The sequence below is a fragment of the Aphelocoma coerulescens genome, chromosome 1 (genome assembly GCF_041296385.1).
Source record: "Aphelocoma coerulescens isolate FSJ_1873_10779 chromosome 1, UR_Acoe_1.0, whole genome shotgun sequence".
In the NCBI taxonomy this organism is placed as follows: Eukaryota; Metazoa; Chordata; class Aves; order Passeriformes; family Corvidae; genus Aphelocoma; species Aphelocoma coerulescens.
Window position 1 is genome coordinate 80492822 of NC_091013.1, and position 25008 is coordinate 80517829.

Below are 25008 nucleotides of genomic sequence, written 5' to 3' on the forward strand. Positions count from 1 at the left end.
AACTCCCACTGGTCAAAATTCTTTTGATTTTGACTGCAACCAAGAGCATGTCCTGTATAAAATAAAAATATAAAACAAGCACGAAGAATAAAAAACACACTGTTTTCTCTGTTCTGTCGTATACAGGCATGATATGGTCTGAATGTAAAGAAATTTGGTCTCAAGGTCCAAAGGAATACCTGTTTGAGTTATGGAATATGCTTGATTTTGGTATGTTAGCAATTTTTGCAGCATCATTCATAGCAAGGTTTATGGCATTTTGGCATGCATCCAGAGCCCAGAACATCGTTGATGCAAATATGAAAGATCTGACAAGTCCAACACTGGAGCCCAACATAAAATACTACACCTTGGGTGAGTTGATTGCACATGACTAAGATTTACGTCTTGGGCCAACACAAACTGATTTTCTTTTAATAGGTCCCAATACCGTAGTTTCACAATGTAGTACTGAAGAAATTCCCACTCCTTCTCTTTCTTATCCCTATGACAAGTTGAACATGAGTCAGCAGTGCCCTGGCAACCAGGAGGACCAAGCGCGTCCTGGGGTGCATCAGGCACAGCATCACCAGCTGGGCACAGACTCCCCAGGGAAGTGGTCACAGCACCAGCCTGTCTGAGATCAAGAAGTGTTTGGACAATGCTCTCAGGCACATGGTTGTGACTCTTGGGGATGGTGCTGTGCAGGGCCAGAAGTTGGACTTGATGATCCTCATGAGTCCCTTTCAACTCGGCATACTGTGTCATTCTGTGACTCTAGTATTTGATCATAGATCCCCTGGCTGTGCTTATACATCTTTTTGTAGACTGTTCTAGACAGCAGGCACTGAAATTATCTAATATCACAATAACTCACTGTCACCCACCCCTTTTCTAGATCATTTTAATCTGTTCAATTACACAATACTGTCCTGCAAATCTGTCTGTGGTGGTGCAACTGTGAATGGAATGTACTGTAACATAGGGACAGAACTAAAAAATAAGATGCAAGAAGTTCTTAAACCTGCTTTGCCAGCAAAGCCAATATATCTTTTATATATTATTTGCTCAGAGACTCTATTTCTTTAATATTTCTCAATCTCTTTTCTCTTAACATTTGTCTTACTCTTTACTAGTAAGAGATTAAAATGTTAAACTTGCTTGGCATATTTGGGAAACTCTAGAAGCTATTTTGCCCACATGAGAAAAAATGAAGCACTGTTGGCTTGTGTTCACTGAACACCACCACATCTTTCTTACCATTATTAATTATTTTCTCTAGATACTGAATTACATCAGTTTCTATCTCTATTCTGTGCTTCAGATACTATTTCTGATATGTTTGCATTTTTGCATTATCCAGACTACAGAAAAGCAGAACAATTAAAGTGTCTATATTCTGAAACACATTAAATTGTAGTCTTATAAATTTTACTGGAAAGTTACAAATTTCACGTAAGTCCTAAAAGCAATTAGTTAAGGCATTTTTTTATGTATGCATGTACACTGAAGTCTGCTTAGAGAGCATCTGTGTATGGATAATATTAATAGGGAATATTTAATGCCAGTTTTTTTCATAGGGTAGCAAACATAACTTGATGGATACCAGGTTGAACATGAGCCAGCAATGGGCATGTGCAGCGAAGAACTAATGTATCCTGGGCTACATTGGAGCACAGGCAGCAGGTGGTCCAAAAAGACCTCCCATAGATGATTACCTGTTCTACTGAAATACTGACAGGAATTCTCATCTTTTGTTTTCAGCCAGAATAAACTGGGATCCGTCTGATCCTCAGATAATTTCTGAAGGGCTATATGCAATTGCAGTGGTGTTAAGTTTCTCACGGATAGCCTACATCTTACCAGCTAATGAAAGCTTTGGACCACTGCAGATATCACTTGGGAGAACCGTGAAAGACATCTTCAAGTTTATGGTGATATTTATCATGGTGTTTGTGGCTTTCATGATAGGCATGTTCAATCTCTATTCCTACTATCTGGGGGCAAAACAGAATGAAGCGTTCACAACGTAAGTACAACTGATTAAACTGTAACTTTTGTTTCTTAACAATAACTCAATAAAATCCTAAATGTTCTTTGCAATGCTACTGTATTTTTGGATGTGGGGAACTGAGATCTCTTTATCTAACCGAGAGAAAATATGTCTTCCAACAGATAGCGATAGATAGGAAAAAGTACCTCAGAGGTTTGGACTTATGTTTATGTATATTTATAAACTGGTTAAGAGAAATACATGTATTTAAATGAACTAACCTGAAAAAAAATATATCATTATTCCCACACTCTGGCTTTACCCTGGAATTGTGGAATAGTAAATACTCAACTGGAAGACTATGGTCCGTAAGACTCATTTTTTTGAAAATTGATGATTTGCCATCAGATATCTTGTCTTCTTCATAGTTTCATAATATTTATTATATTAGTGGTGAAATAATTCATATTAAGTGAACTAGTGGTGCAATTTAAATACGGTATTTACAGGTTATTTTTTTTCTTTTACTTCCACATTAACAGCAAGCTTGTAGCATGTAGATGAAAGTAGTTAACAAGCAATTCGTTGTAATATTCTTTTGACGATGGATATATCATTCCTAAAACCATCTAATATGAATCAGATGGTTTTATTGTCAGTCCTAAGCATTAGGAATCTTGTGTTATGAAACAGCCTGTACCCATGAAATTAGACAGTCTGCTTTTATACACTGAGGTGGAGGTCAACATTATGATAATGGAAAAATTTGTGCACTGTATAAAAATGATAACTGGCAATTGCTACAATAAGAATATACAGCTTTCCTTCAATAACATGCATTTCTCCAATTTCTCCTTTTAGTGTTGAAGAAAGTTTCAAAACATTGTTCTGGGCTATATTTGGACTCTCAGAAGTTAAATCAGTTGTGATCAATTATAAACACAAATTTATTGAAAATATTGGTTATGTTCTTTATGGAGTCTATAATGTTACCATGGTCATCGTCTTACTGAACATGCTTATCGCAATGATCAACAGTTCATTCCAGGAAATTGAGGTAAAAAGTCCATTTATAATGAAATATCACCCTATTTACTGTTACAACTAATTGTCTAAAGCTCCTGGAAAATTATCTTGGTGACATTTGATTTAAGACAAGTACCACATAGGCTTTTGGAATATATTAGAAGAAAATGTTAGTTCCACTGTTCATTTTTATTATAAAATACCTGGCAATTACTTAGCTGCATGTGCTTGCAGTAGTAAGAACCAGACTGGAATAAGAAACTACTGCTGAACTGTGTTGTGTGTCCTGAAGAGTCACGGTGCGACTTTGTGAATCCTTCATTTTCCTCATTTGTAATTACTTGAGAAGTGTCCTTCTTGCTGCGAGGATGTTCTCTTCCTTATGCCTCGACCTTGCAAGCAAGTCTCCAACATGCTGTATTCTTTCATTGAAACAAATTATGCTCTAGACCTCTGCAGTGAACAAAACTTCACTTAGCAAAGTAATCAGCAGGGCTACTGAAAATCATAATGAACTTTTGCATTCCATGTAAAACAGAGGGCTAAATCATTACCACTGTTTAGAGAAAGTAAGCAAATCTCCAGGAGCTAGGCCATCTCAGACTTCCCCAGGGGATGCCCTTGCCAAAGCAGCAGACTCAGGTTTGAATCCACTCTGGTACCCAGTTCTGGGCTCTGGTTGGGGGCTCTAGTGTTGTCCCGCTTGAGCAGGAGCAACGCATTGTCTAGGGAGGTTCACACTCTTCTGACTCAGGAGGCCACAGAGCAAACCTATCAGGTTTGGAGCATTAAGAATACAGTGATTGGACAAAAGAGCTTCTAAAAACAGGTACAGCAGTATTGAGTCGTGACCTTGAACTGATGTCAGTCTTTTCTGCGGAAAACCCTCTTAAACTTTACAGGGAGGAATGGAGTGGTTTGGTGATCATAAATGGTAAACATAAACCATGGGGATAATAGTATATCGGGTTTAATCATATATTCCAGCAAGTGGAAGGAATTAGGTAAGAATCACCTAACTTTTTTAACTTCGTATTAACAAAGTCTATAGACTGTTAATGGAGTCTGTCATTATGATCCTGTATTGCAGACTATTAGCACTCTCTCTGGAATAAACAATGTTTAAATTAAATCCATTCTGTCCTTCTGCAATTGCATTATTTTAAATGGATTAAGAAGAACTGTTCCATTAATTGAAATTTTTATTTTGTAGATCTTGATCTGTTTGAGAGTAACTTCAGCCAGTTACACTCGAAACACACATAATGTTTAGCTAGAGCATCTTCAACAGTCAAAGTGGTATTAACTGTATTAACAGCTGTGTTTCTGTTTTACAGGATGATGCTGATGTAGAATGGAAATTTGCAAGGGCTAAACTTTGGTTTTCCTACTTTGAAGAAGGGAGAACTCTTCCAGTGCCCTTCAACCTAGTGCCAAGCCCAAAATCTTTGCTGTATCTCCTAATCAAAATCAAAAAATGTATTTCTAAACCATTTTTGTGCCAAAAGAAAAGCTTTCAGGAAGATGCAGAGATGAACAAGGTAATTTTATCTTGTGTATACTGACTGCTAATTTTAGAAGATAAAGCCAATTTTAACTTCAATTTTATCGTTGCCCTGCTTTACCCATTAATTTCCAACATATTTCATTCATACTGAAGTCAGTCACTAATGTGGGAGAATAGAATAGAATAGAATAGAATAGAATAGAATAGAATAGAATAGAACAGAACAGAACAGAACAGAGCAGAGTGTAAATATCCCTGCTTATGTTCAGGTCCAAAGACATCTCCTGCTCTTCTCTAATCTGCAAGTCATTTCATTTCAGAATGCCGTCTAGATGGCCGGACAGATTTTACTTTTTGGAAACGCATACATGCTTTTTCCAGACACCATCTGTTCTTGCATGTGCTCCAAGAGGTTTCATTTTTCATTCCATTATTTTGCCAGTTACTGAAGGGAGGTTGAGTGGCCCAGCGTTGTTCATATCATAGTTTTGACCTTTTTTGAAGATGGGTCTGACATTTGCCTTTCTCCAGCCTTTGGGGACCTCTCCCAATATCCATGGTCTTTCAGAGATTATAGCATATTTGCAAGGGGTTGATCTGCTCTCTCAGATGTAGCTACCTGTGGATGTAGCACTCTGGATTTGCCTGGGCCAAGTTCTCCCTGTCTCCTCGAATTCATTCGCTAAGCACAGAGGCCTGAGAGACTGTGATGAAGCCTGAGGCAAAAAAGACATCAAGTCCCTCATTCTTACCTTCATCCACTGTCATTTAAATACCTTTCCCCACTGAGCAGTAGGCCCTCATTTTCCTTGTCTGCCTTACATTGCTGTTGTAGCAGTCGAGTTCTTACTGCCCTTGCAAATGTCAGCTTAAGGAGAGTTTTGCCACTCTCCTATGCCTGGGCAGTTTCTAAGTTCCGCCTTGGTAGCCTGTCTCTGCTTCCACTGAAAATGCACCTTGCTTTTATTGTGAAATATTTTGTTACCTGTTTTACTTGCACAGCTACAGTAAAAAGCACTAGAGTTGAGTTGATTCACTGGACATGCTTAAAGGGTTTGTAGTCAGTGTATTTTTTCCTGCACTGTCTTGGTATAAATCAAATCAACTGCTTTAGAAGAACATGGAATGTTTGGTGGTATTGTAAATGTAAAGACTGGCACTATTCTAGCCCTATTGTGACATGTTAGGGAAGAAGAGTCATGCAAGGCAGCTGATCAGATGCAATGAGTAGAAAGGTGAGCATATGCTAACATACACACACCAAAAAAAGAAAGTTAGGATTTGTCATGGTGGCAGAAAAAAATTTTCTGTGGAAATTTAAATGTGGAAGGATCTTTGCTAAAATGGGCTGTGGTCAGAGCAGAGGCCTGCTCAAGTTTAGGAGTTCTTGAGTCTGTAGTCAAGAGCCATTAGTCATTAGACTGGGGACCAGTAAAGAATTTACAAGCGTCTGTCAGTTTTCTGTCTCGAATGTTACCAGCACATTTTTCACACTTATCAGCTGAAGAGTACAAAAGGAAAAAATGCTCGCAATTCTAGAAGGAAGAAATGGAGTTTTGGGGGAAAACCCTGTGCCTCTGGTTAAGTTTATAGCAGTTTATGAAAACAAACATAGGTATTACAAACACTGTCACCAAAGTCAAAATCGTTATTAAGTTCAAATGTCTCATCTCTATTATCAGTAATTTTTCTGGTGTTTCACAGATCTCACTTCATTTTATTTGGGAAATCTAATCCTAATGTATTTAAGACCTGACAGAAATGATAATGCATTTTCTCAGGCTTTTAATTACTGACATTTGCAAAACTTTTCATCAAGCTTCTTGATGCAACTTGATTTTAAAACCTTTGTGAGTGATAAAGTCATCACTGAAATATTGCACATTCAAGGAGATGCATATAAACTTAAAATTGAGTGATGGTGGAAAACAACCAATGGTTCTTTCTATAATTCACCTAATTTGTGGATTTGCAAAGCACGTAAGTAGGTTACAAGCCTGTTTTAAAGACTTTTTAGCATTAAATTTATGTTCCCATAAAACAGGTACTCTTAAAAGTCCCATTTATACAGCCTAAGGAAAGAAGATGTATTTTTATCATTCCATTCAAACCTAGAAATTCATGTTTCTAGAAAGGTGCAAAGTGTAATAATTACCAGTTCTTTATAAAACAGTAACAGGTTTGTTAGCTTTTACAGCAGTCCCTCTGAAAGAGAGCTGGAAGGATGCAAACACTGTTTATCAGATTTTTTCCTAGCCCTGAATTAATTTTAAGTCTTCAAATATTAATGCTTTACACTCACTGCAGATTGTAGTGTAACTAATCCTAAATGAAATATGCTTACTCCCCAGCCAAAGCAGCTATAAAACTACTAATCAAATTTAAAAAGAAAAAGCTTTTATGTTGAAAAACATAAAGCGTCTGAGTCGCATTTTGCAGCAGATATTGGCAGATGATTACATTTTTACTTACCTTTTGGACTGAGACATGCTGTGGAGCTGACTTTATCTGAATCTATGAGATGTTGCCTCCCTGTGCACTTCCAAGAAGTAGCTAAATTGGTTTTGTGTTACTTTTTGATCCACTGTTGATGATTCATTATTGTTGAGGCTGTTATGGCATCTTCTCAAAGGCACTCTCAGGCTTTTGGGATTTTGACTTTTAATTCATTTAATGCTGAGCAAGTTGGTGCTGGTGCGACTGCTGAACAAGAAGCTACCTGTGCAGGGAGCTACTATTAATAAAATGAGCTGTGCAAAGATAAGGAAAGATTTGGCAAGACCAGACCCAAGGCTTGATGGCTGTGTTTGTGCTAGTAAAATGTGGGTAGCTTATCTGGGTATTGAGGCCAATTCAGGAAGGGCTTGCCCCTACTGAAGTAGCTTTCGTTGCAGTTAGGGTTGCTGCAAGCTCTTGTCCCCAGACCATTCCAGTTGCCACACTGTGCCTAGGAAGATAGAAGGTGGTTCTGATGCAAGTCCTACCTGGGAGGACAGTAAAAGTTTACTGATGGAAGACATTGCATTGCAGTGCCCAGTAATGTAAGGCACGCTTGAGGTTACTGATTCACACCCAGCCTGTGGGGTGTTCTGCTGCACAGCCTGCATCTTCTCAGTGCAAAAGCAGCAGCAGCTTCAGAGTGAGTGTAAAGACAAGAGCTAGGCTGGGAATGAGGGAAATTCTGCTCCTAGATCCAGCTCTGCCCTGATTATTGTTGGCAGAAAACAAAGCCAGATGCTGTCAGTGCTAAACAGCAAGTAATTTACATAACTGTGTTCAAAGTGTAGTACACCAGAAATTAAATTCCTGAGACATATCTAAATACAATACTAAAGACTGTGAAGATGTTTTCTTTCAGGCTGTTGAATAAAATCCATAGATTTCCTGTTGCAAGCTAGAATTGGCATTTTAAACATTGAGTGAGAAACTCAAACCAATAAAAGAGAGAAATAAATGAAGAAGGAGAGTTTAAAAAAACCCCTACTTTGACTTTTATTCTATATTTAAAAATTGCCTTGGGATTGAGAAAGTTTATTGTTCAGGTGTCACAGAACTTGCTCATCTTCCTGAGCTAAAAATCCGCAGTGACAGATGATATATTTAAATTTTGTCCTTAAAACATGGCCTTTCAGAAAAGAAGTAAGGGACAACTATCTATTGAAGTAGCTTTAAGTCCCCACTCAAACAACAACAAAAAAAAGTTAGTTTTAACTCTCATAGTTTAAAACAGTGTTTCTGAAATTTGCACAAATGATGTCTGGTTATAGGAGCACAAACTGAGTCATTTTCTGGGAACCCTCCCTTCTGATCCAAAAACGTACAGTTTTTTGGAATTGCAAGTTGACAGCAGGTTCTGATTTAAGACATTAATAAAGAGCTAAACAAAACAGCTACAATAATTACATTACTATTCTGATTGCATTGAGTTTTAAGTAATACTAGAGAATGACGATATGAGAGGGAAGTTTAAAGATGAAGGTGTTTTCAAAGAGCAGTGATACACATATCCTGCATTTTATATTTCACACAGTACTCTAGGAGAAGTTTTTTTTTGTTGGGATTTATATCATTGTTTTATTTAATTTATATCATTTCCCCTCTGGTAGCTCATGTTCAATAAATGTTAATTTAAAAATACGAGTTCTAGGTTAGTCATCAGTGTGACAGGCTGAGTGTACTCTAGTACTAATTTTGGAAAAAGAAAAAAGACGTAGGCAGGAAGTTGAGTTTAAAGAGAGCTTAAAGAGAGTTTTAAAATGTTATTAGATGTTACAATGAAATCTTGGCAATCTCTGCCACCTCGTGGTCATTCAGCAATTTACAATGGAGCTTGTGTCCTGCTGCTGGTACAAGACGATTTAATGAAGTTACAGACTCCTGGTTTACCAGCCAACTTTCAAGATCCACTCTGTAGCTAATTAAAAGTACATTATTCTCTTTAAAAATGTGCTGAAGGGTGAAGGTTAAGATAAAGGTGTTACACTGAGCCTGGTTTTACAAGTTTGCTGTGTCTTAACTCATCTCGCTACATATTACCAATTTTGTTTTTTCAAGTGAAAATCAAATTGTAATTAAGCAATGGATTAACTTTTGAGGTGAACCAATGTAGAATAAATTTGAAACTGGTAACCAGCATGAAAAATTGCTTTTAAAATATATAATAAAATACATAGTAAATACTAAAAAATACCTAAGGAAAATAAATTAATTTGTAGATTGTGTATAAGCTGGTAAGTAACAGGATCATGGATGGCATCACAGCTGCAGATCCAGAAGTGCTGGGATACCAGCCACACAGCTGGAGCCCAAGTTCACAGCCTAGAGCAGCTTTACCCAAGGCAACTTCCCTCTGTTGCTGCAGAGGAAGCATGACCTTCCTCTTATTCTACTGTATTTTTTCCAAAAATGGTACATGGGAAATCCAGGAGCTGAAATAGCAGGAAGATTGTTTTCCTCTTTTAACCCAGTGTTAAATGTGAGGCCCAAGAAAGTATTATTAGTTATAAAGTCCTCAAAAACATAGTGATTACATAGTGATTGTGTGAATTTGCTAGCCATTATTTTTTATTATAAATCAGATACCTAGTTTAAATTAAAACATTTTGATAAGATTGTTTTCTAATATATATTCAGAATATTTAAAGTTGCTTTATTCAAGCACGAAAAAATAGGAATTTGCCCTTTTGATACATCGTTAATTTCCATCCGTGTGTAGATTAATATGTAAGACAGAAATATTAATTATTTTATATTTATACGCTATTTATCTTTTATCACTATTTTGCTTAGTCAAGTAAACATAGTCAGAATAGATAAGGCTTTTTTAAAGTATGTGCAAATAGATTTTTGAATCTTTCTAAAGAACTAAAAAAATTCCCAAATTCAGTGAACACTTTATATTAATTGCTAGTGAATATATTTTACCAATAGATGTAATCAATTTTTGTATCAAAATACAAGCCTGATCTAATAGAAGGTGTCCCTGCCAATGGCAGAGGCATTGGAATGCATGTTTTTAAATGTCCCTTCCAACACAAATCATTCTGTGATTCTATGGAATGCTAAACAAAATCTAAAAGTATTTAAATTATTCCCAGTGTACAGGTGCATAAGCATCGAATATAAGCATCTGCCTATTTGCATCCCCAACAAATTATATCCCAGCATATCCCACAGAGTACTTAACAGGCTTCAAAGGGCCCCAGTCTTCTTATCAGTAGATGCTTGATATATTAGGACACAACATAGAGAAGTTCACTGGAAGTACAACACGATCCCACAGGATTTGAGACACTGCACTGATAGTCCCATCCTTTGAAAATGTAAAAATTTTGTTAGACCATGTATAATTTCAGGGAGCTTTTTAGTGGCAGTCCCACTTATTCCTCATCCAGATCCATCATGATTTATATTTCTTGCACTGCTAGTTAAACTGGCCCCGCTCTGTATCTGAAGTAATACTATTTGTTTTTACAGTTGCTGTTCACTCTTATTGCAGGCCAGTCATTCAACTTGAGTCCCAGTTCACCATTTTGTGATGGCTTAGGTTTTCTCAAAGATGTAAATCAGTAATGAAGCCTGCAAATTGCATCCTCGATGTTTCATCAGGGATGTCCTTTCAGCATGTGTAGTGAAGAAGATGCAAAGCAGAAATGGCACCTCATAATCTCGTGGTCCCTGGAACAAGCTGCTTAACTTATTGCATTCAACTCTTAGTGCAAGTGAGGGGAGAAGCAAACTTCTTGTGTATTTTGTGGTAGTAGAGGTCACATTAGTTACAGGCAAGTGCCATGAAAGGAAAGAAAGGGATAATGCTACCACCCTTCTTTCACTGGCTTCTCTCACACCCTGCCCTGACTTTCCTACAAAGCTGCACTACTGCTGCATTTCTCCTGACATGGATTCCCCCTCCTGTGCACCAGAGGAGCCCACTGGGATGTGGCTGTTCTGCTCTGGTCCCTTGGGAATGTTAGGAGCTGGTGAGAGGCAGAGTAAAGGGAGGAACCCTCCTAGTTCTCACCTTCTGGCATCACAGTCTGAAATGGTTTTTTCAACTCATATGATGAAATTATGTAGAGGTATGAGGACTTTACCACAATAATTTAACATTTCCCAAAATTCTCTTAACAGTTAATGTTCTGTCATAGGACAGATACATGAGATATACTTATTGATCTTTTATTTATTTTGTACTATAAATATTTTTTCCATTTCAGCTTGGTCAAAGGAAGCAGTCAAGTATAAGAAGCTCAGATGAAATCCACTTAAACAGTTTAAACAATCCTCCAAGACAATACCAGGTAAAAACCAGTGTATTTTTAAATAAAATCAAGAAGCATTTGAATCAGCAGACCGATGGCATGAGGACAGTTTTGAACTGATACTGAACAACACGAGTCAAGAATAAATCCACAGACCTTGTATATATCAGAAATAAATGAAGTGGTTTGGGTATTTGCAGTACAATCTGAGGATGTTTTTCTCTCCTCTTAGTTTCTTAAATGGTACCTTTATAGTGCAATATTTTAATGTGCTTTAGAAAAGTGTTTTTAATTTTAGAGACAGGCTGAGTCTTCAACTGCACAATGTGAATTGAGAAAACCAAAAATAAACCCCAAATCTTCCCATTCCATCTGCTGAAGCAGATCAGCTTATTGTGGCACACCTCTAGATACAAATGCCTCAAGCGCTGCAAGTATCTGTCAGCCTTTATCCTATCAATGCAGTCTCTTTTTCCTTTGCCTCCTAAACAACTGCAATGAGCCTTTGTGCAGTTAAGTACAGAGAGACCCAGCACAGTCCACATAAATCTCAGTTATTCTGGTCCAGAGACTGCTGCTTTCCTTCTTGTAATATTACAGAGTAGGTGGAAAGGAAGAAGCAAGAGCTGTCTGGACAATATAAAAAGACAATCTGAATGAAAAAGGGTAGAGAAAACAAGTGTACTTTATTGACCACAAGACAGAAAAAAGATTTTCCCTTGATCAGGCTAGCTTTGCTCCTTTCTTAAGTTATGCAGTGTCTACACAAGTCAGTTCCAAAAATTCCGTGACTTTTTCACAACCACTTTCATTATGATGCAGGGATAGATATTAGCATTAAAAATCTACCCCACAAACATGTGTGACTTTGTATTTGAAACATTTTTGAATTAGTATAATAAACAGTACAGCTGCTGACCTTGCATGCGTGACTGTAGTGATGGCCTGGGACCACTAATCTGGGATGACTCACCTCACAGCTAGCTCTGGTCAGATCTATTATTGTGGAGACAAAGCAGGCACATAAATCTATGTATGTTTTATATCTTAAAATGGAAAAAAAAAAGTATCATGTTGTCATGAACTACATCCTATGAAGACATTAAACCCAAAGGCAGAAATACGCATCCTAAAATGTACTTGGGTACCTTGTTCTTTTTGAAGTAGTTTGAACTAATGGAAGAATCAGGGGCAGAATTTATTTTTTCCTGGAAAAGTAAAATATACAATAAATTTGCTGGCATAGGTTCCCCTTATTATTAGCAAAGAGGTTGGTCATTCTAATGGTATGATCTATTTGATCAATTTTAGTTGTTTCAGATGAACTGTGCTCTCAGGTTTGCTCTTTTTATCCACAGAATGAAGTAAACGTGACAGATATGTATATTTACATTAAAAAGTATCTGTCTTTGGTTAGATGAATCCCAGCTGAGATACTTAAATGACTTAGAATTTTGGGTCCTGTTTTCTCTAAGCCCAATGCTGGGAAAACGTAACTTAGCCAATATTTCAAAATAGGTTCAAATAAAATGGCAACAAAAGGGTTTAGCAATCAGCAGAGTCATTATCATCTTCAGGTCGTAATAGAGGCCAGATGGCTTCATCTTCTTGGAGATCAAAGCTGCAACTGTATTAAGCATTCTTGCATACTCCAGTAGTAGGTTAAGCCTTGTTAATTAGAACATTCATAAGATTGTCTTTAATTTTGTAACTTTCATGTATATATGTGTGTGTTTGTGTGTGTGTGTGTGTGTGAAGAATCATGAAGGTTAAATACCTACGCTAAATGAAAGCAGAGGTTTATATATTCAATTACTTGAACCTGTCTATTCCTGTCAAGTCCTACACTGAAATATGTGAATGCAACAGAACGTAACAGAGGTGTCATAATTTAATCCCAGCTGTCAACTAAGTACCACACATTTGCTTACTCACTCTCCCCACACTGCCCCTTCCAGCTGTATGGGATGAGGAGGAGAATCATAAAAGGTAAAACTTGTGAGCTAAGAATACTTCACTAATTTAAATAAAGCAAAATACAATAATAACAGTAATAATAATTATAATAATAGTAGTAGTAGTAGCAGTAGTAGTAGTAGTAGTAGTAGTAGTAGTAGTAGTAGTAGTAGTAATGAAAAGGAGAGATAGAGGAGCAGTGATCAGCCTTCAAGGCCAAGCCTCCCCCAGTTTGAATCTTGAACAGGATGGTCTATGGTATGAAATATTCCTCTAGCCCAGATTCCTGTGCACCTGCTCAGTGGCAGAGCATGAGGTACTGAAAAGTCCTTGACTTTGCGTAATCGCTGCATGGCAACAATTAAAACACCAGTGTGTTATCAACACTATTCTCATACAAAACACAAAACTCACAATGTACCAGCTACTAAGAGGAAAATGAACTCTGTCCCAGCTGAAACCAGGACAAGAGCTCTTACTTTGAAATACCATAACAATACTACTCCAACTAAGAAAACTTTCTTTCTTTCTTCTCTGCAGAAAATAATGAAGCGTCTTATTAAAAGATACGTGTTGAAAGCTCAGATAGATAAGGAAAGTGATGAAGTCAATGAAGGTGAGTATGTTGATGAATTTCATCACAGAATCAAAACAAACTAAAGTGGTTACCTATGCCACTTGAAAAAAATGTTTGCAAAATACTTAATCCCCTTGACGTGTTTACAAGTGTAAGATGTAAAATTAACATGAGATTGAAGAGGGAATGGGATTTCTGTCTCTTCTGTCCCTACTATCACTGATCTGACAAGCTTTAAAATGTGCTGCTACATCTAGTAATAATAGAATCACAGGATAGTTTGCTTTGGAAGGGCCCTTAAAGATCACCTAGTTCCTTAAGGATCTGGTGGCCTGAGCAGTGCTGGATTGATTATTGGATTCAGGGATCTTAGAGGTCTTTTCCATCCTAAATGATTCTGGGACTCTATGATTCTGTGATCTCTCTTGCAGCAGAACAGCAGCTTCCATTAAATAGATCATGTGAGTTTTGTGAATTCATGTGGTCTCTCACACTTTTGTCTTCGGATTTGTTTGATTTTTCATGAACTGCATCTTCATATTCCTATCCCCAAGACACCATTCCATGGAGGTTAGCTCAGCTGGTCAGAGCATGGTGCAAATAACATCAAGATTGTGGATTTAACCCCTGTGTGGGCCATTCACTTAAGAGTTGGACTCGGTGATCATTGTGGGTCCCTTCCAACACAGATTCACCCTATGATTCACCAACAGGCAGCAGAATATTTACTTTTCAACAAAGAAATACAGAAAAAAACCATGATAATTGTAAGATATTTGGATATGGTGTTTTTTTCTTTTGTTTCTTAATATTGTGATCTTTTAAAATCTGTTGCAGGTGAACTGAAGGAAATTAAACAGGACATCTCGAGTCTCCGGTATGAACTCCTTGAGGAAAAATCTCAGAATTCTGAAGATCTGGCAGAACTTATAAGGAAACTTGGGGAAAAACTGTCAATTGACTCTAAGGAAGAAGAAAGCAAGAGATAACCAAAATGTTTAAGAGATGCAACAGAATGTTAAAAATTCACTTAAAGCCATATTTCTGTTTTCAAGTCTAGCTCACATTTCTACAAAAGATTCAGAAATTAAATCATTCCAATTCTTTATAGAAAAAAACACAGTGGCAAATCCTCTAGGTCTACAGCAGGGAGGAGATACCACTTCAGTAAAAATATTTATTCTTTACCTGCTGAAGAATAGTTGATCTGAGATAATTTAAATATTCAGTTTACCCTTTTAGAACTCCAGTGGAATCTTGATAAGCCCAGTCATTAAAGATTAAAAGCATAGATCTAAACTTTTCCTATGTTAACTGTTTATTTTTTGCAAATTTTGTTTTTTAAGCATTTTTACATATATTTTATTGAAGCAAAAGAGAAAAATTCCAGGCTTATATATATATATCTCAAAAGCTATTTAATTTTTCAAGCATCCTCAACTAGCAAAAAAACCCAAAAAAGCTAACTGCCTTTCTTAAAAATGTCTAAGATATTAAAATAATTTATGAACATTTCCACGTAGAGGTAGATATCAGGACACTCAGAGCACTGTGTTGTACTTTTCCCTACTGATCCCTGTCACCACTGGACTATCCTGAGAGATACCTAGGTTCCAATGGGAGTTTATGCATTAAGAAATAAATACTTTTCACCAAGTTCATCAAAAAGCTATTGCTGAGGCTGGAAGAAAACCTTCTTTAATCCAAAATAGTTAACCATTGATGTTCCAATCTGTTTCAGAATTCCCAAGTTCTCCAGCTTTTACGTTCAGCTTGAACTGAACCTCCCAAACTGCAGGGTATAGGGGTTTGAATGTAACATTTTTATTTGAGGTGCAAGATACTAAAATGTTAGTTGCAAACCTCTTCTAGAATTCTGGGAATGTCATGCATGGAGGACCATGTTTCCCATTTAAACAGTTAAACCTGTTTAAATAATTAAATTTTCTTCAGACCTATTGGTAGCAAACAAAAGCATCTTGTTCCAAAAAATCATGAAATCTCATCTTGCATCCCATGTCCTCTTTAAGCTTTTTTTGAGATTAGTGAAAGGGCTGTGAAAAATGATAACATGGTATCAAGGTGTAGAACACACCTGTAAAAGAATTGTATTAAGACTTAAAAAAGGCTTGTCAGTAACTGCTTTAAATTAGCTTTGTGAAACTTATTTACTGTGGAATGTATTAGAATGTTTTTGCCTCTCCTTTTTAGGCTGGAGATTATTTTTAATGGGTTTAGATTAGTTTCCAGCTGGATTTATTGGTAGTTCTTTTTAAAAAATTGTTGGTGGAATCACTGTGTATTTTCAGGGAAAAAAACCCATATATTAGAATGGGTTTTGAAATCACTTTGAGACAGGTGGAGGTGAGGGACTGAGGTCAGCCTGCCCCATGAGTGTTTGTCATGCTGTGGGGGAAGTTCTTGGCACGGAAGTGCAGCAACAAATAGAGTGTGGGGGACAATGTGTGTCCTGTGGGCCTCAGGTGTAATGAACTCAGGGTTTAGAAACTTTTAAGGCTTCTCCCTCTGAGGGAGAAGAAGGAATGTGAGGATTCAAAGGTGGTAGAGCACAGGCAACTGGTGTGACCTCAGGCTGGAAGGCAGTGTGACAGTAACTTCACTGCCTTTTGGCTCCTGGATAGTTCCTGGCCATCTCCCTTGGCCAGGACTGGCCTCTGAATTGGAGTTCCACCTGAGAATTTTGGTTTTCTGAAACAGTGGGCAGTTAGTTCAGCTCCACTGAATGTCTGTGTTAGAGACCATGCTGCATGAAGCACATCTTCCATCTGTGAGAAGCTCTTCAGAAAATCTGTTGGTCAGAATCTGAGGTAACAGGGACAGTCAATGTTCACTTTCAGTAATCAGAAGTCTTAATTTTTAGTCATTGTGATACACAGTGTGGATCTGCTGTAGTGCTCATTGATGGTAAACCTTCACTCTCCATAAACCCAGTGAAAGGAAATACATATACACAGTTTGAGATCCAGGCACTTTTAAAGGGAAGATTTTTATTACAGAGGTAAAATGTACACTGTGAATTTGTTTAAGCCCAAAATTTGATGTACCTTAAAACTATAAGATCGTAATGTATATATTGTATTTCATGAAGAAAATACATATGGATTTTTTAACCATTGAAGATATTTTATATGTAGTTATTACTCATGGAACAATTTGTTAAATATATTTGAAGAGGGTCTATTGCCAAATGTAGTGTGACAAGCAATGTAGTATTTAAAATGAGCACAATACCAAATATATTATTCTGATTTAAAAAAATTAAATGTACCAGACTAAAAATGCCTTTGTGATCCTTTGTATGAACATTTTGGTATTTCACTGCGAACATTCGGCTGCTCTTGCTTGGAAGACTGATATGGTAAAAAATTTTCATTTGCTAACACTAATACAAAAAAACATTTCAAAGAGGAAACAAGGGTCCTTTCATACTTAACTGGACTCAAGGCCAAGTATTTTGTCTCCTGTGACTGTTTGATGCTAGATATTTCAGAACATCTGCAGGAAGTAACAGATAATTTTCATCTTACATAGTTCTGCTTTTGGTTTCTAATAAAACAATAACATAATGTGATGAGGAAGTATTTCCAGATGTTTTTGTTCTTTATTAGGATAACAAGATAGTCTTGCTACCTACTTAATTGTTTCTTTAAATCTTGTTAATTACTTGAGCTCAGCAATTCACAGTGTCTGTATCAGCAGCTTCCACATCTAAACCAGACCTACTATGAAGCATTGCCTCCATATATTATTTTTCCCCTGAGTATTTCTTAAACTTGAAGTATGAAATACGGTGAGTAGATTTTATCATCCCTTAGAGAATCTCCTTTCTGTTCACCCAAAAGTATTTCACAAAGAGATATAGAAGGGCTTATGAAGAGAAGAAAATTAAGTAAGAAAATCCCCATATCGATAGTTTGTCCAAAGTTTTCTCACACTGTTCTGGATTAAGCAGAATTATGTCTAAGTATTGGGGAAAGCTTTATACATCATGGAGGAATACAAATTTTATTAGAGGCCGATTGTGCAATACAAGCTTAAGGTACTCAAGATTTACAGGGACAGATCTTGAGTCAAGAGCTACAGGGTTTCAAGTGAAAATTCTGACATTCCAGGTAAAAATCTGCTGCATCACACCATAATTTAGAGCACGGACAGGCCAAGCCAATGAATGCTAGTGGGTTTAGAAGTGGGATCTCCAGATTCATCTGATTTTAGATGACAGCCCATGAAGACTTATGCAACTGAGCTTGTCTAGTCTTTCTTTGTATTTAGTGGATAGAAATGGTCAAAGGCATGATTTTGTGTCATCTTAAGGTAGACAAGTATCCCAGATGTCTTATATAGTAGAAGTGACCATTTTTCTCCTGTTACTCTGAAGAAGCCACTGTAGCTGTTAGCAACATTTTTATTGAAGTGTGAGAAGTCCCAGCTTGACAGAAGTGAGCACTGCAGCTCATGAACACTGCAGGGCCACGAACCATCACCAGTGATCATCTCTTTGGAAGTGCTTGAACTGATGAGGACAGTCACTGCAAGGGGCAGGATCTAACTTGCCTTCAGATGAATCCAGCCCACCCCCAGGGATGATTGATGATTAGGGTTCTTCTTTACTCTGCACCAATATTTCTTTTTTTCCTTCTTCATTAGTGTTACTGTGGGTAGGCATAAACAAAACCTCCCATTAACCAAATCTATCACAAACGTGAGAAAAACTTTGTTACTGGGCACAAGGCAACTAAATTCTTGACAAACCAGGACCTTTTTGATAAAGAAAAGTTTATATCCCATGTTTTAGTACATTGGAGTGAGCGTATATTTTCAATAATGTGTCTTCAAAGCTTAAAATATACAGCTTGATCTTGGCAGTACTTCAGCTATAGCAGCTGTATCATGTAATTTACTAAGAACATGTTCTTATGACTGCTGTGTCCCAAAATGCAGTTTAGTACAAAAAAATCTTGCATTTTCTTCATAGAGATTTCCCTCAGGCTTGAAATTTGTATCTGAACATTATAATTAATACATTACAAACCACGTAATCTGAAACTATACTCATTTGCAAAACAGAAGAAATTGTCCTTATAGTGTAAATTGCTAATTTGTCACGTAAATATTTAATGCTTTTTAGAATTTGTTAGAAACTGCCTGGTGTGAATAATCTTTCTAAGCACTTATGTTCCTGCTTAAATTTTAATTTGGCTTGTGGAAAATAGAATTCACAAAGTTTATGCTTGGAAAACTACTTGTGCTTCAGAAGCTCATATCAAAAGAGAAGTTAATCAAGGCTGAGGTGTGTACCTTCAACTCCATGCTCTTACAAGTCCAGGGAATCCCATAGACTGTTCTTCCCTGGTGTATATTACCATGAGTACCTCAAAATGTTTCATTTGTTCTCTTGTTTTCGTTGTTGCAAAAAGCCAAGTCTCCTGTTCCTCTTTCTGTTCTTGCCACCATCCTTAATATGACAGTGCAGTGGGGATCAAAAAGGACAGTGCTTTCTCTGTACAAGAAGCTGTATTTTAGTAGCATTTGGTTTTAAGCTTTTGAATATTCTGTGATTCAGCTCCTTGACATTTACGCTTTGCTCCTTTATTCAATGGACTTCTGATCAAAGTAATTGAAGAAATTCAGTTCATATTGTGTGCCAAGTGAAATGCAGCAGAAAAATCATTATCAATGTTAATAGCAATATTTTTATGCCCTTTTATATATGAACACTTTTATACCATTTTAATACTTAACTGTGCTTTATAAAGAGCAAGTATATTCTAGTAGGTTTGCACAGGGCAAAGGGCATAAATAAACTGACAACCAGTCCAAAAACTTTTTGTTTGTATGCAAAGCCTACTCATTCTTGAATACAAATAAATCTACTTTCCTATGACCCTTGTGAAGCTAGTTCAAGTCTCTGTTCTTCAGCTTCTTCATTTATGGCAGGAGAAAATTATACTAATCAATGTCAGCATGCTTAAATAAGTACTTTGAGGAATTTATGAAAACTTCAGTTCTTTCTTAAAGGGAATATTTTCTTGTTTCCACAGGAGATTTTGTGTAACTTTACCCGAACTCCAGTAGTGTAATCAACTTCAATAGGGAAAACCCATGGGATTTCATGAGTAAATGTCTTGGCAGCAAAAGGACCTACTATGGGTTTGTTCTTTTAAAACTGCAGTTCTAAAAGTTCCAAATGAAACACTGAGTCTGTCCTGTCTTCAGCCCAATTTATTCAGTCCCCCTATCTCCTAATGGTAAACTGAGGCTCTGCAGCTGGATCACAACATCCTGATTTTGAATGGAGAAATATCACTGACACAGTAATTTTTTTTCAAAAAACATACAACATGAGCAAGTTTTTCTGGTGAGATAAGGTACAATATCAGGTTTCTATCAAGTCATGTTGGTAGTAGAAGATTCAAGACTGCTTTGTGTGGCTGTGCTAGAGCACATACGATCTCTCCTGACTGTTTCTGGTGATTCTGTTTCTCAAAAGAAAATGTTTCTTCTAGAAATGGCTTTGTGCTTGAATCTGTCAGCATCATTTAAGAATTCTGTGAGTTTCTTCCCTGTGAAGTGGACATCACACTTTATTTGAGGAAATGAAACTGCGTGATAGAGCAGTATCAGTGGCTGCAGCCCTCTGGCAGAGGCTCCTCTTTGACCCTACAGAAGGCCACTGACCATCAAGAGTGTTCAAAACAAGCCCTGGCTGTACCAAGAAATATTTCTCAGTATCAGACTGGAAAGAAATAAAGACAAAATCATTCCCAAAGCACCTGTGGTTCTTCTAATTTTGCAAGTTAGCCTGTATTCACTCATGAATGTCCCTTCTGATTAAATACCCACAGCACACACTGCAGTAAGCCACCTAGGCTCCCACTCTACTCTCTGGAAACTCTGAATGTTGTTTTGGAGGTATGTATTTGCTTTGAGTGGAGGCACAACCTTGGCCCAAGCTATTGTTGTTCAAGATCTTGAGAATGTGTGAATCCCTCACTGGGTCAGCAATGAGGTCTGCATGAAGTATTGAGCTAACAAGAATTGCTGGCAGTTGCACATAAAAATATGCCAAGTGCTCTTCTCTGCAGATGTTTTCACAGCTTCAAATGGAGTACTTTTTTAAGACTCAGATTTTAACTAATTTGTGAATATTACAAATTAATCCCCACAACGCTTGTCTTTAGACTATAAAATCCAGCAGTTCCAGTAGATTTAACAGCTTAACAGAATTATTATTCACTAAACTTCAATTGTTACATTAGGAAAACACCAAGATATTTATATTTCATGCAGATGAATTTTCTAATCACCAGCCAAAATTTAATATGAAGGAGATTGTGTTGAGGACAGGACGTGTGTTGATGATTCCAGTGAGGTATCCTCATTTCCCTGCTCCAGTGTCATCTCCCAGGGTAGTGGAATGCCATGGTCCTTATGGGTTATCTTAGGAGCTTGATAAGACAATAAAGTTACACATAATTGAAAAGAATGAGAACGCTTTTTAACAGATGCTCCTCTTGTCAGGCTTGCTTGAAATTACTTCAAATGCATGTGTTTCTTTTGGTTGATTTTATACAGAGAGGAGTCCCTATGCTGCAGAACTGCAGCCAGTGTACTGCAGTAGCTCTGGTGCAAATAATTCCAGTTCTTCTGGAAAAAAAACTTGAAAAATTTGGAAGCGGTCTTAGGCACTGCAAAGTTGACATATACATGCCTTCCAGTAAACTGTTTCTGTTTACTTATCCCTTCCTTTCATCTAACACTTCTTTTGAAAAGTAAATTATTAAGGTTACCCATTTATTTTTAGGTATATTGGTTTACATACTTGGTTTAGGCAGGAATCCAACTAAAATAAATTTATTTCAAATCATCATTTCCAATGTGTATAAATTTTATGGTGGTGCTCTAGCATAGCCAAAAGCTCGTAGCCAAGAGTTTGTCATCCTGGGATTCTTCCATGCATGATGAATACCATCAGTTGATGCAGCAATAGGTAAAGCTCTCTGTGTACCTGCAGACCATAGGATGTAGGTCAGATGATTACAGATGCTGTTAGATATCCGTCTTTTTTAATAGACTGTAGCAAAGAGAGCCTGGAATTTCTGGCAGGTAAATTGTGTTTCGATTCACAGAATACATTTTAGAAGAGCTGTTACCCTAGACTTTGCAGACTGTCACATTAATCCATTCCAGTGACTTAGGGTGAATTTTCCTTCCTGTACACCTAGACAATTTTAATTAACTTTATAATGGGACTGAAAAATACCTGTATGTACGCCATCCTGTGTGGTACAGACCTGTAGCTCTTTGTCTAAAGTAAATTCTCTCTAATAGCAAATGTGAAAACACCCTGGAGAAGTTAGTCTTCAAATGAAAGCTGAAGTGTTTCTTAGTTAGGTGACCTGATAGGTAAGGGGGAACCAGAGTGAACTGTTACAATGGGGGTTGAGTTACAGTGAAGTCCCTGCAGGACTGTGGGTAGGCTCCCTGAGCCCAGCAAGAACCAGCTGAATCTCTAATGGCAAAGTTCAGTGACTGTTGTAAGTTTCTAGTCCCAAAAATTGTAAAACAGAACCGAAAAATAGTTCCAGTAATAACTGAAGTAGTAATGACTGTCTGAAAGACAGCTTCTAGCAACTTCTGAGGTTTATGGTCCACCAGACATCTCAGGAGAGTTAAACACATAATTCCTCCTTTGACAAAAATGTGTGGTTGGCAGTGTCTCTCTGTGAACAACAGGAAAACTTTGGCAACTCATCATCAACTTAGCTAAGTTGCAACAACATTTAGGGTTTTTAGTCCTATACAAAATAAATACAACTGCTGTCTGGATCAATGAGAAGATTTGCTGTAGTCCAGAAGTATTTCAATCACATTTTCTTCAGTTTATGAGAATTACATTCTCTCTTGCTGCACACTCACTGTCTGCAGTAGTCCCATTAAACTCTGCCTTCTGCTAAGTCCATCCCTGTAAATGTCTTCACTGAGTATGTAAATGCAAGAAGTATCACCCTCTTTCCAATAAAGCAAATATTTTAACAACATTTTATTTTCCAATTGTATTTCGACATTCCTTCTACCCTTTTTCTTAATAACTCTTCCAAGTGAGCTTGAAAACAATACTATCCCACAGCAGTGCCTTCGCCAACATAAACTCTATACTGCGGCCAGACATTTGAATTAATAGTTAGGAAATAGATTAATTGATTCAGTAATGATTATGATATAAACTACCTATTTTTGTGCAGCACGTTTATCAAAGTATTACTTATTGAATGTACTGCATCAGGTTTTCAGAAATCTTTCTACAAAACCAGGAGGAAACACAAAAAAAATGAACCTGTCTGAGCAAACCAAATTCTGGAAGTCAGAGCCCCTGTCCTCATTCTTATTTCTTGTTTACATTATAAAAGGATTTGAGTATTACAAACAGGACCTTAAAAGCCCAGTTTCTGCTGGGAGAAGTTTTCTTTAGCACTACGAATGGCTGTAAGCAACTGCAATATATCTAAATCTCTTTCAGCGGGTTGCGGCCCTATGGAATTCAAGCCCTGTATGCCTGTTCATATTTTACCCGCACCCTCAGGCTGTAGTAGCAGGTGAATTCAATGGATGTCCTGGCTGGGCATCACTGTAAATAAAACCCATGAGCCCCTGATGGTCTGGTGGCTCTCTCTACCACTGCAGTCATGAGCTCGTTTTCCTGGCATTGTGCCTGTAACCTGCCTGGCAAGCATGAACCATCCCTTAATGCCAGCTGAAACCTGCCTCGCATTGAGATAGTTTGGGTGAAGATATTAAGAAAAATCCGGGCATGGAGACTGAGCCCACATACACCTTCAAGGCAGATTCAAGATTATTCCTAGATAAAGTGTGTATGGACCTGACACAGGAATGTGATGTTCCCCTGGCCTGAGATCACTGTGGTAATGGCCACATTACTGTCATTTGACTTCATATGGCTCACTCACGATAAATAGAGTGGTCTGAAAGCCTATAAATCAGATACAGTAAGGCCTTATCTGCTATACAGGTGAGAGAATTGCAGCCATCTAAGGGCAGCAATGATGCCCAGAGCCTCTCAGTGCACATGCTTTGGGTTATATGGGCCTGTGGGAAAATGCAGTGTGACTGGAGCTAATGCCTCCATGAGGTCTGTCCAGGCATGAGAAGGCTGGTTGACCAAACCACAGAAAATCATAAGGACAGGCACCACTTCCAACAAATGTTCTAAACAATCTGTGTTGAAGTGATTATATTAATTTGCAGTATATTTTTTCGTGTATGGTTCCTTAAACAAAGAGCACAGCATGTCTCTTTCAGAGCTGCCTAGTCTAAAAGCACACCTATAATTTGAGGTTCAGGCAAACTGAAGTGAAAATTAAATGAAAACTCTGTGAATTTGTATTGATGAGATTAGGCTTCAAGGACCAAAGTGAGAAAAAATTCACTGAATTCTACACCTGCAATTTTCAAGGCACTTGCAAGAGCGTGATCAACCACGCTGGGGCAGTAATGCCCTGGGTTTGCTTAAAAAGCAGGCGCTGGACTGGCTGTGCACAGTCCTGCCCAACCTTCCCTCTCATCTCGCTGAGCAGTGCTGGCAAAAGGCTCACAGTGGCACAGAAACACAGGCTTTGTTCTATACTTAAAGATGTGTACATATAAATGTACACACATTACATGCATGTGTATGCTTGTATGTACTACACATCTGTTTGTACAATACATACACACATATTATATGTGTATAGCATTATAAGACATGCAGACACCAGATTTATCTGATTTTTACAGTGCATTGGGCATTCCTGTACAATCTTTCCTGTAAAACAGATGGTCAAATGAAACTATGAGGGCAGCAAAACCACTCCAAGGCTGTGGAAATCATTTCAGATTTACAGTTACACATCTCAACCACACAACGAGAATAAGGGGCCATTGACACAAGGTGCAAGACAGTAAAGTTGGGTCAGATACTAGGAAAAGTATTTTGCTACTGGATATGTTCAAACACAGGCTGCTCACAGACACTATGTAGTCTTGATCTTTCCAGATTTTAAAAAACTGAGTGGACAATGTTTTGAGCTACCTTAAAAGGGTTCAGATCTACTTTGACCAGGAGGCTGGTCCAGGTGATCTACTGCTTCCTTCAAAACTGTAATTCCATAATTCTTTGATTATTGTGGAT

The 25008-nt window shown here is 37.5% G+C and overlaps 1 protein-coding gene across 1 annotated transcript in view; it reads left to right on the plus strand.

Moving 5' to 3' along the window:
* The window catches only part of TRPC6 (transient receptor potential cation channel subfamily C member 6), an 81222-nt gene extending 63781 nt beyond the window's left edge, over positions 1-17441 (plus strand). The window contains exons 6-12 of the mRNA XM_069014959.1: positions 127-354; positions 1744-2008; positions 2834-3029; positions 4336-4539; positions 11222-11305; positions 13763-13838; positions 14637-17441. Of these exons, the coding sequence (XP_068871060.1) occupies positions 127-354; positions 1744-2008; positions 2834-3029; positions 4336-4539; positions 11222-11305; positions 13763-13838; positions 14637-14788 (1205 nt within the window). The 3' untranslated portion in view covers positions 14789-17441. The remainder of the gene's footprint in view (positions 1-126; positions 355-1743; positions 2009-2833; positions 3030-4335; positions 4540-11221; positions 11306-13762; positions 13839-14636) is intronic.
* The last annotated feature ends 7567 nt before the right edge of the window (positions 17442-25008 follow it).